Raw genomic sequence first — 12,389 nt, forward strand, 5'->3', positions numbered from 1 at the left:
TTCTATTTTCATTCCTGGAATTCATTGTTTTCTGAAAGTTTACATACATTATTTCTTTTAAATATACAAGAATATTTTTATCTCTGCACATCTGATCGGCAGTAGGATATGTGGAATGAGAGTGTACATCGGGTCTTTTATTCTCTAATATTAACAACACAATCTTGAGTTTTCAGAATATGTTGAGGGAATAACGAGGGCGGCATGGTAAGTATGTAAAGAAGACTTGTACAGTGGATCAGCGTGTAAAGGTACCCGTTACAAACTTGATGACCTGTGTTCAGTCACCAAGATTTCAGGGTGAAAGGACAGAATGTATTCTTCTAAATTTTCTCTAACCTCTATACATATGCTGTCAAACCATTATAACCAAATGTACATAAACACACATGCCAAAATAAATAAATCCTTATTTATAACAACATTAGGTTTCTATTTTTAAAGACATCAAAGCCGGAATATCTAAGATACAGAGCAAGAAGTTCTGTGTTTGAACAGCTAGGTCAAGGAGGCCAAGGCTTAGTTTGTGTAATAGAAAAGAATCATAGAGTTAGAAAGTATCACAGTGGTTTCACCAAGAGAGGACTTGCGTAAGGATGTGACAGCAAAGTCAGACAGTCTTTAAAAAAATACATAAATAAAATATAATTTTGCTTCATGCAAGTGGAAGAATACTATTAAAGGCCTATAAAAAATGATACAGTAAATTCTTATTGGAGTAAGGACTCTGAGATTTCAGTCTTTATTTAATGGAATATAGAGACAGCGTGATAAGAAATCTTCAAATATCTACAGTTTCTGAAAATATGAAGATGTGAACAAGATGCACTGAGCAGAAGGAGGGTCTATTTTGTCTGCAGTAAATGATGAGTATACTACCAGAGGTCACCTTTCAAAGCTAAAATCCCAGGACAAAAGGAGAAAGAGGACTGCAAGCAACTTTTAAAAACTAACTTATGTGCAAGCATTTGCTGTTTAAAGGGAAAAAATCAGGATGATTTTCTTCTATGTAGTAATTGTCTTATCGGAAATCTAGATTGTTATATTTTTTTTCTCTTTACAAATCAGATGGGTAAAACCATTGCTTTATGTAAGTAATCTTAGCCAAAAGTTTGATTCTCAAGACAGAACACCTGCCATGTTTCCTGAAACTTCTACTATTTAAAATATTCCTTTAGAGATGTAGTAAAAGTCTGCTTTCTCGGAAAAAAAAGAAATTTTTTTTTTTATAGAAAACCTCAAAGCCTTCTGCATCTGTTGCTAGTATTCATAGTGGTATTATGAGATTCTTACTTCTCCTTTGTGTTTCCTCCCTTATGTTAATGTGTGGGTAGAACATTTATTTTAGTGGTTGCCAAAAGTGAATTACCAAAGACATACAGTGAAAGAGGTATGTTCTCCGCAAATGCAAAAAGAATTAATATAACTATCATCCCCACATAAGCACCACTCAGTTATCTTTCCAGATGCCCAAGTGCATAAAAATTCTGTTATATGTATTTTCTTAATTTAGTTCTTTTTTAAAATGTAGTTCTTGAGTCAAAATGTAAATCATTACAGTTATTATGGAAACCACTATAGGTATTCCTCAAAACACTGGATCTTCAGCTACGATATGATCAAGCAGATCCAACAGTGCTATTAACCCAAAGAAAGAAAACACACAGGAAGAAAGATGATGTATCCCCATTGCAGAACTCCTAAGAGAAGCCAAGTTAAACAGTCAACATAATTGTCAGAAAGAAAACCAAAAACATGGCATGTTCACAGGAGAAACTTGTTTTCCATTAAAAATTGCCTTAAGTCCTGTAATTTGTGGCACTAGCAATGGAATTAAGGATGTTAAGTATAGTAAGCTAGACACAAGATGGCAAACACAAAAAAAGACATCCTCATTCATACACTGCAGCTAAAAGGATTGATGTAGTGGAAGTAAAAAGTCTGAATTTGTAAGAGGCAGGAAAGTGTGGTGGGAAGATAGAGAGATGATAGCTAATGACTTCAGAAGCTGAGCTCTATAGGAGTAACTTGTAATATTTCACAGCATGTCTGGTCAGGGACCAGTGACTGACAGCATGGAATTGCATATTTCCAAACATGTAGGTCAAAAATTTACTAAAATTCCCAACAAACACAAGAAAAAATGTTTTAAGTGATAAGTGTGCCAATGACCCTAATTCGATTAATAGATAGTATGCACATATACTGACATATCATAGTGTTTCAGTAAATATGTGAAATCATATTTGATATGACATTTATGATAAATATCATATTTATCATAAATATGATTCTATGTCCATTTTCACATTTTTTAAAAAAATCTGTGTTCTCATATGTCAGTCTTCCTCCAACTTCTCCTTCCTCTTCATTTGCTAATCTTGTGTATGTTTTGATTTTTGATAAAATAAAAATCATAAACCAGACAGAGAAGCTTTAATCCATGCAGCTGCTCAGAGGAGGGATTTGGATAAGAAGAAAACACCTTAACATTTGTAAGCACCCACACAGCAAGGTAAAGGACTTCAGAGAAAAAGTAAGAAATCCTAGTACAAGGGAAATCTGTGGGATTTTGGACCAACATTTGAGAGACAGAATAGTAGAGAAGAGAAAGGAAAATTAGTATCTCCTTTCTGGGTCAGGACTGAAAAAAATTATGCCAACTTACGAGAACTTCATGGTGCCTTTGTCATAATGTATCTAATTAAATCAGAACATGCAAAACTTAGAAACTTGTAAATCTAGGTAATGTAATCTGCTTCAAGAATATATAGCTTCTTACAATACCACAAACTAGATATTTGCCTATTAAAAAACATTTTTTGAATCCTGATATAAATGTATGCGTTCTTCAATAAACAAAATGTATTACTTGAAAACAAAAATTGTTCCTACGCTTGAGTCCATTGCGTTGTATGAAGTGACTCCATTGAGCTCTCAGTGAGTGTGCAGGCAGCCTTCCTGTCACTCCTTGACCAGGTTCCAAATCCAAACCACAGAGGCAGCATGAGTACTTGATCCCCTATCAGCTTCACTGCTAGTCGGCCTTTCTAACTGGACTCAAACATCTGTTATTGCTTCTTGGATCTAAGTTTCTCCTTATTCAGAGTAAAACTTAGTGATTTTAATTCTGTAAAGATCTACTTCATCTTTAAACTATCTTGTTCCACTTACCACTATTCCGTTAGAATTAGACTCGGTAGTTAGGTAATACTATGCTGACGACATTATTGATTAGAAAACAGAAGTATAACATGAAGACTATTCCAGTGCTTTCCAGCTAATTAAAAGAACTTTAGGCTTCTGCAGGCACTGATTTACTGCATACAACTTAGAGCGTTATTTTTAACCCCCTTTTTTTCTTTCTTATCCTGTCCTCTCTCCTACCTGTGACCACTTGTTTGTGATCTGTAACTTTTTCATCCTAATCTATTGCATCATATGCTTTAAATTTTCTATTTTAATCACTGATGAAAACCAACACACAGACCTGAAGTATTTTAATGAGACAATATCACCAAATATAGTGTTTATTAGGGAATTATTTAATTTAACTAAAAAGGTCATTATCTCCCAAAGAAGTTATGATGTGATAAAATTATTATTTAACTATGTTTATGGGCTTTTTAATTACAGTGTTAGCATTAGTTGATATTTAGAATTATATTTACTTTAATCCAGGAAGATTTTAGAGTTTTGCTCCAATTATAAGAGAGCATTAAACTAATGCTATCATGTTGCTATGTGGATGATCAATGATACACTGCTCAAAATATTTGCTTATCATTTCCTTACTGGATAATAGTCTAAAATTTCTCAAATAATATTGAACATTCTTCTCAACATTATGCTAATAGATTCATTTCCTTTTGATTTTTCTTCTGATTTCTTTTTCCTTCCTAGAGCTAGGCACTAAATACTACTTTTGAAAGCAAATATGAGGATTTAAGATACTTAAATTATATCTATAATGATATACATCTGTTGATAAAAGATATTGGTTTTTAGAGTCAACAATTATGACATTGGAAGTCATTACTCATTCATTTCCCTTAAGACTAGCCAAAACTTTACTTATCTGAGAATCCAAATTATATTACCAGCACCTATATTTTTCAAAAGATCTGGATCAATTTCCCTTATTTGTGAAAAATGATACTTTTTCAACAATATGTTACAAAATTATCTAAGTAACCATTGAATACAAAGGATATTTTAAGATTTACTGTATACAAATAATAATTTGTTTTGCATTAAATAATACATAATAGAGGTGCAAATGCCATACACAAAATGCTTAATAAAGCTTCTTCAAGCTACTTTTAACTATGATAACTTATACTCTGTATTATACATGACTACAGAAATGGATGGAAGCTTTGAACCAGATCCCCTGCAATAAAGTGACAGGTAGGTATGCCTTCAGCAGCAGCCTTAGTTACTACTGCTTCCTTTAACCTATGTGCCAGCCATCCTAAAATAGATGCAGTTCTCCTCCATGAAATGCTCCACAGCTCTGTATGAACATGACGTTTGTTCTACTGAAAATATTCTCTTTCTTGTCTAACTTAAGCTTCTAGCTAGTTTTTAAGACTATGCACAAATGTCACCTTGTCTTTGGAAAATTCTGTGAGCTTTACACATGGAATGTATACATTTATTGTTCCGCATATTCTATCATATATATTATATATATATATACTATGTAATATATATAATATATATGATAGAAAACCATTACTATATTACATATAGTTATTTATATATATAATTGTTTGGATAGCAATGTGTTGTTTGTTAACTGTTCTTTCTCTTCTATTAGATTAATATTTTTTCAAAGGTGACTGTAGAATAAGTATCTTTAAGTATTCTGTGTTGAGCATTGTGTCTCTCAAAAAAAAGATGTTCAAATTTTATACAAATGAAATGAATGAGTTTTCTTTACATATTTTTCATGTTTTTTGTTTTTCATAAAAATACATATATTGATTTTGAGCTTCATAAACACAGAATAATAACTCTAGCATTGGTTAACTAAGGAGTTTGAGCCATTATTGTCCTCAAAAAATCCACATGGGAAAGGCTTAGACACTGGTATAGTTTTACTGGAAATGAAAGATACATTTCAGAGGTGAGAACCAGGTGAAGATCTTACTTATCAGATACATGATCTTCAAGAAAATTTTGAGACCTCTGACTTTTCCTCTTTCTTTCTTTTCTCCATAACCATGAGGAGATGGTTTTCTTCTACCATACCTTCCCTCTTGTTGACAGATGGCATCCTAACCACAGTCCAAAAAGCAACAAATCTATCCAATGGAGAACCAGAAACTTAAGTGTGCCAAAATAAAAGTCCTCTGTCACTAAATTTGTTACCTATTACCATTAAAGTAATAGAGAGCTACATGAAATAACTAGTCTTTAAGTACATGTATATAATTTTTGGTTCTCTGCCTTATCACTGGAAATTGTGTTCTATCAAAACTTTCAGCATAAGTCACTGTGTTTTAGTAATGGATTGAATGTCCTGAACCAAGAGGTGTTGAAGTGATAATACATAGAGAGGAGCTGTCAAGAAATAGATGCATATAATCAATAGAAACTGTGCCTAGAACTACAGTCTAGATTCTACCACAAACATAAACACTGATGTCTTCATATTTTTGTGGGCATTTGTCAATTACATATATTTGATATGATCTATGTTTAAAGATTAGATTTAGTCCTTCATTTATTTAATCAACCACATTGGTTTGGAGTACTTATCAAATATTAGGAACTTAACACATGATGGAACACTATGGTATAAATGATATAAATAAACACAGCTATGTTGTATTTCCAATTCTGTCTGCATGGAGTGTGCATTCTAGATTAAAAGGAACCAATCCCTCTTTGTTCATAAAACATCCAAATTACATGTATGATACATTTGATCTAGGATTAGTACAACATCTCATATATGCATGCAAGTAATGGGACTAATCCCTTTTATGCTATTTGTCTTGTTTTGTTGTTGTTTGCTTGCTTGCTTAAATGCTTTCCCAAAAATTGGGATACCAATATATGGTTTCTATAACAAGAAAGCCATTTATTCTAATTCCAACTGAAATTTTCTACAACTTCATTAAAGTTGAGAATATAAAAGATATTATACTGGCAGATTTCTTTGGTCATCAGGTCTCCAGGTGCTAACATGGTTTGGGGATGTTGTAGAACCTAGGAGACATAGAGCCTAGCTAGAGGAAATGTGTCACTTAGGTGAACCTTGGAATTTAAACTTCTTACTGACTCTGGGCTAGCATACTTTTTTTATCTATTGCCATCTCAGCTTATGTTTCCACTGCCATGAAGCCACTGTGCCAATTCTACCATGATGACTAACTGGAAAGTAAGAAGGGGTGGAAATAGATTGTTACTCTCTTGAATAACTTTTGCTACATATTCTGACACAGCAATGAGAAAAGTAATTAAAGTGTCCTTTACCTCAATTTACAAATCTCATAAAGGGGGAGGAACTGATACTGATACCAAGTAAACTTTCTAAATGAACTTATGAAGACACAGTAAATAAATATGCAGAAATTTAATAAATGAACAAAATGGAAAAAGATACTAGAAACTTTAAATCACAGAAGGAAAAATAAACCTGGAAAGTCTTAGTAGAACAATAAATAGAAATGACATTGAATCAGTAATATAAACAAAAAAAAACTAGAAAAAGACTGCATAAATGAATTGTCCATACATGAATTTAGTGACTTCATGTAACACTTATCAAACTCTTCCACAATTTATATAGGAAGGAACACTTCAGAATTCACTATTGATATCTGTATCATCTTGCCACTGAAGCCACCAAAACACAGTTTTTAAAAAGTAAACAATAAAGTAAATGCTATTGCTGAACAAGAAAGACAAAAAATTCAATATACCACTAACAGAAAAATGTAACAGAGTTAAGAGATCTATGCATCATGACCTTGTTAAATTTATTACATAAATGTAAGGATGGTTTACAATACACACTATTACACATAACACACATTTTTATAGCATGAATAACAAAATAAATGATCATACCAATGGATGCAAAAAATGACAATATGTTGCTTTATTTAAAACTCAACAAAATAGGTGTGCAAGTAATTTACTTCCAATCAAATAAAAGCTGTGTGTGGAAAGCCCACCAGAGGTTTTTATGAGATAGTAGAAAACTAAACATAGTTACTTCCCCTAAAATCAGGAAGAAGGCAGGAAGTATGTCACTTGTCACTTGTCACTTGTGTGGAATGCCCACCAGAGATATCATATGGGATAGTGAAAAACAAAAGGCAGTTCCTCTAAAACCAGGAAGAGGATAAAAGTTGTAATCAACATTCTGTTGTTATATTTCTAGCTAGAATAATCAGTGGTCAATTTTATCCGGTATGTAATAGCACAGAGGACCCTGCAGAACTTATGCAGTTAACTAAACCAATCACAGATAAACACACACTGCTTGTTCCATGTACAGGCAACATCTAAAGTACTCACTTTTAAGGAAACAGTACAATAGTGGTTGCTGGGACTAATGAGAATTTAAAATGGAAATTGCTTATCAGACAGCCTAAGATGTTTCAAAAGAATATACTTCAGAGCTTTGATTCATATCCTTATGGGTACTGAACCCTTATAAATTTATTAAAGGGGTAAAAATCATGTTTCTTCTCCAAACATAAAAAAATAATTGTGTGTGCCAAAACTCCTGCATTTTCTATGTACAAGTTTTTCAACAGAATTGATAGAATGGTTTAAAATTTCAAACAATGTTAGATCAGACTGAACATCTGTTTTGTCAGAGTCGATGTCATTTGTATAAAAAGAACAGTATTTTTTTGTTTATTGTTATTTTTGTTTTGCTCTGAAGGTTCTATTTCTCTCTTATTGAAAATAGATTTTTTTCCATACAATATATTTTGATTATGGTTTCTCTTCCTCCTTTGTATTCTAGTTCTTCCTGAATTACTATCACATTTGATTCCCTAATTTTTCTATGTCTCCTTAGAAAACAAAAAGCATTTAAGGAATAATAATAAAATAAAAATAAGATAAATCAAAAACAAACTGGAATATAACAAAACCTGTTTTAACTTTCCTGGAATCAATAAATTACCTTTACCTGTGTATTCAAGATGAAATCCTGCAGCAGAGACACTGATGTCTGATTGGAAATTTAGGTATAAATTATTAGATGTACTATTGAGAAGATGAGGTATTGTTGTCCCTGAAATAACAATTGATAAGTTAGGTCAAGGGTCATGTGTAAAAGACCACAGCAACAATAAAGATATTAAGTAAAGTTGTAAGCAGCCAAGCCATTGTAATTAAAATTGTGCATTGCTCAAAAGCACTTGAGAAAATTTAGGAGAAATATTCCCCCCTTTATGCCATTTTATTTCACTGTCCCAGTCTTCAAGGAGAGTGACCTATGAAATGACTTCAGATAATTCCCTGAAATTAAAAACAGACAGAAAGAAATAGTGTGGCCGAAAGTTGTTTTGAGTTTCATGGAAATTTCAATATCATATGAGTGAGTTAAAAATAAAGTTTATTTAAAAATTTGCAAGTAATCTTTAGACCACAGTAATTCAATACTTTGTATTAGATTAGAGTAGATATTCATTAATTCACATTTATTAATAAAATAGACACCTAATTCTTCACCAGATTGAATACTTAATATTTCTTATAGTCTGATAGCAAAGCTGATTGTTAGCTTTTCCAAAAAGTCCCAGTTTTGAAATAATATTATCCTCTTTCTCCGCAGATGTATTATAATGGATTTCTGAACTTCTGAAGCAAATGAACCTTGTTCTATCCAATTATTGAATTTGAAAATATAAAATATCTGCCTGAACAAATTAATTCCTGCCTATTTATTCAGAAACTCTTTCAACACAGTTTCAAACAGCAAGCATTGAAAGTAACTACAGGTTCTGTAGATTTGTGTTTAGTGCTTCAAATATCCTCATAATATTCATAGGAAATATTTCATAGGGGAAGATTCATAGGGAATGTTCACACTTGCTTTGTGTGCCTGTAAGATGTCCTGGTGACTGCTTGAAAAAAATGGGAAAAATCACTTAGAGAACTGCTTCCATATACTGAATTGGGTTCCGATCTGACTGTTGTCCTTGGTGCCATCAAGGAAGCAGGAGGTAAACAGAAGCCAGAAGGTTCAGAGCTGTCTTACATCTTAGAGCCTCATAATAATTAAAACTCTGATGCTGTCATCTCTCCAGCTGCCGGCTCTCCATCTAACCGTAGCTGTACAACCTCTGGCAATGTATGTATGATATGTGTCATATGTCAATGATACATATAACCTATAATATTTGTATAAAAGAATCATCACATATTTGCAAACTATAACTAGAATGCAGGAAAGCTTCAAAGAACATATACCACTCCTTTCAATAATTTTAAACTTTTTGTAACTTAGGTCATAGTTTATGGTTCATAAATAAACTTGAAAGGGTTTGTTGTAATTATCTTAATTCCTTTTCTGTATTGCTGGTTATATTTTCATTTTTAATGAACTCTGATTTGTTTTTTTACCTGAATAACTTCCAAGTCTCGGTGCATTGTTGTCTCCCCCATCATAGAAGTCCAGAGAATCCCAGTTGTGTTCCGTAGCAAAGCTAACAACTTGTACCTATAAAAATAACAGTCTCTGGTGAAAAATAATGTTTCTAAACAGATACGCAGTCTAGAAGTACCACTAGAAGATAAATCACAAGGTCAGACAACATCCCTGTTGTTATCATAGATGGATCAACAAAAACTGATTTTTGACACTATATTACTGGTCTACAACAGAAAGTGATTTTGGACATTATATTACTTGTCTACAGTAATGAACTAATTTATATGAGAGAAGGCTTATGGAGGAGCTGGCAGAGTGCATGGTGGATATAACACGGAAGTTGACGTCTCTATTACAGAACATGTTGTTACTAAATGTTTTGGCTTAATGTGCTAGGAATTCAAATTCATGTTCTAAATAACCAGCTAACATTAATGCTTTGGGGTACTAGACTTCTGTTAGTGGCTCATTTTCTCTTTGCTTTACTGGAAGAAAATAAACAGATCTGTGGCTCATAAGCACAGAGGACTTTGCAGTGCATTTTCCATAGGCTTATTCTTGAACTCATTTCCATGTATAAAATCCATTTGATTTTTTCTTTAATATTTACATTACTGTCAATATAGGCAGCCACAGGCAGTATTCTATAACAGATTTGTATGGATCTTTCAAAGACTATTTTTATTAATGTAGTAAGAATAGAAGTCACCTTGATGGTCCCTCATGTGAGAAGGCAAATACTGGGCTACGATTCTGTGTCTATTAAATTTTATTTAAAGAAACAGACATGTGCTATTTTTTTGTACCTCACTTGGCACAGTATGAGGTTTCCAGGAACCCATGGAACTCACAACTGTGGATTCTATTCTGTTCTTTATAGACTGCTTTGTAGCTTTCAAGAAGGAAAGGGAGAATTTTATTAGAATGCATTCATTTTAACTAACTAGATTCTGTTGTAAGTGTAGGCACTCATTTGCTACACAGTTATGACAATTCCACTCATTAAACAGTTCTTTTCTGCAAAACAACCCTCCATCACTCTCCTATTCAAGTGGATGCTGGCACTGCTGCTCCAGGGGTGAGTGCCACATGGCAGGAGATATCCTGCCTGCATGATTGGCACCTGATCTAATGCGCTGTTCCAGAACAACAAGGATTAAAGCTCCAACCATTACTTTCTTAAACAATAACTCATTCCCAATTATTTTCTGAATTTGTCTTTTTCTTTAGTCCAGCGTAAGAAAATACTGTACTGTGCTAAAAATACCTTGTAAAGATTCATGCAGGAGTTGACTTTTGATCTGAGCTGAAGGTAATGAGGAGCTTCTAAAGGAAGGAAATTATTAAGTGTGTGAAACGGTGGATGAATCAGACCATGATCTGGACTCAGTGAACTCTCAGTAATCCAATTTAGCCACAGTGGAGAGAATCTCTATGTAGGAGGAAAGCTGAATGCACAGTTAGAAGCACAACAGAACACAGAGAAGGAGTGAAGCTTAATGATAAACACAGGAAACACAAGTCAGGGTCACTGGGTTTGAAACTTCCTGGTAACCTCTACCTACACACATTTAAATGCCTAACGATGCTGTCAATCTAGGGCTTCAAATTCATCACAAAAGTGAGGAAATTGTCTAATTCGCAGATTCCCTAAAACTTAAGCTAGATAATGTATATTGAAATTAAGTGTATACCACTTATTGTGTAATAGAAATTGAAAACTCAGAATCTTAGCTGAGAAATGTGAGGAGAGAGTAATTAAATACTAAACAGTACAAAAATAATTATGCACTTGAAAGTATAATTATGCCTTCAGTTTTCCACTAAAGGACTGCAAAGTGGGAGGGGGAATATAATCAAGACTTCAAGTGCAGATCTGAATTGGCAGAGGAAACAAGAGTGGAAAAGAGAAGCAGTGTACAGCCGAACTAGACAGGATACAGAAAAGGGACAGCAAAACTCTTGGTGTCACATGTGTTGACATGCAGGAAATCACTAGATTCCATGTGATGCAAACAAGAAACTGATACAAGATCTTCAAGAACAATTTCTGTTTTCCCCTGAGTTATTCAGAGCATAGAAGCAGAAGAACAAAATATAAGCATCCTTAGGTATGCCTACTACACATAAAATGGGAAGAACATTTGATCAATTCTGGATCTATCAGGATATTTAAGAAAAAATAGATCCTAAAATGAGGTGCTCATAAATATTACCTTATTTGTGGGGTTGGGGTGAATCTTTTAAAAGTAACTAAATGGAAAATCTTGAGATACATGAAAAAAATCTACTAAAAAAAATAAAAGTAGATGAAAGAGCAAAACATTCACATAGGCAAGAATTGGACAGATGTGGTCAAAAGCAATGAAATATATGCTTCTATTCAATGTTGGAAAATAAGAAGTCCCCCAGAGACCTGAAATAGGAGAGGATCTATTGCTAGTTTGATGTCTATACTGATACAAGATTTGGATATTCAATTCTAGTTCCTTTAGAAGATAATATTCTAGTTGTTGAACAGCTAATCATTTCATGGTGCTATTTTATGGTATTCACAAACATCTGATACCATTTGTGATTGAGAGTCTAGGAAATATAGCTTAATATAAGAAAACCATATTGAATATAGAAGCATGAAATGGCCAGGAAAACTAGCAGGCAGTGTTCTGAAATTTCTTATCCAGGTTAATTACAGAGAACTGACAAGGACAGAAAGTCAAATAAGAGACAACAGAAGCCTATGGTTCTATTTCAGCATTGT

General features: G+C 33.2%; 1 protein-coding gene across 3 annotated transcripts in view; it reads right to left on the reverse strand.

Moving 5' to 3' along the window:
* Csmd3 (CUB and Sushi multiple domains 3) overlaps nt 1-12,389 on the reverse strand; it is a 1,130,934-nt gene that overhangs the window by 133,585 nt on the left and 984,960 nt on the right. For all 3 annotated transcript variants that reach the window (XM_028765583.1, XM_028765601.1, XM_028765593.1), the window contains 2 exons: nt 9,601-9,697; nt 8,162-8,266 (listed from right to left, as the gene is read on the reverse strand). In XM_028765583.1, the coding sequence (XP_028621416.1) occupies nt 8,162-8,266; nt 9,601-9,697 (202 nt within the window). The remainder of the gene's footprint in view (nt 1-8,161; nt 8,267-9,600; nt 9,698-12,389) is intronic.

The sequence above is a fragment of the Grammomys surdaster genome, unplaced genomic scaffold, assembly GCF_004785775.1.
Source record: "Grammomys surdaster isolate TR1022 unplaced genomic scaffold, NIH_TR_1.0 63, whole genome shotgun sequence".
Taxonomy (NCBI): domain Eukaryota; kingdom Metazoa; phylum Chordata; class Mammalia; order Rodentia; family Muridae; genus Grammomys; species Grammomys surdaster.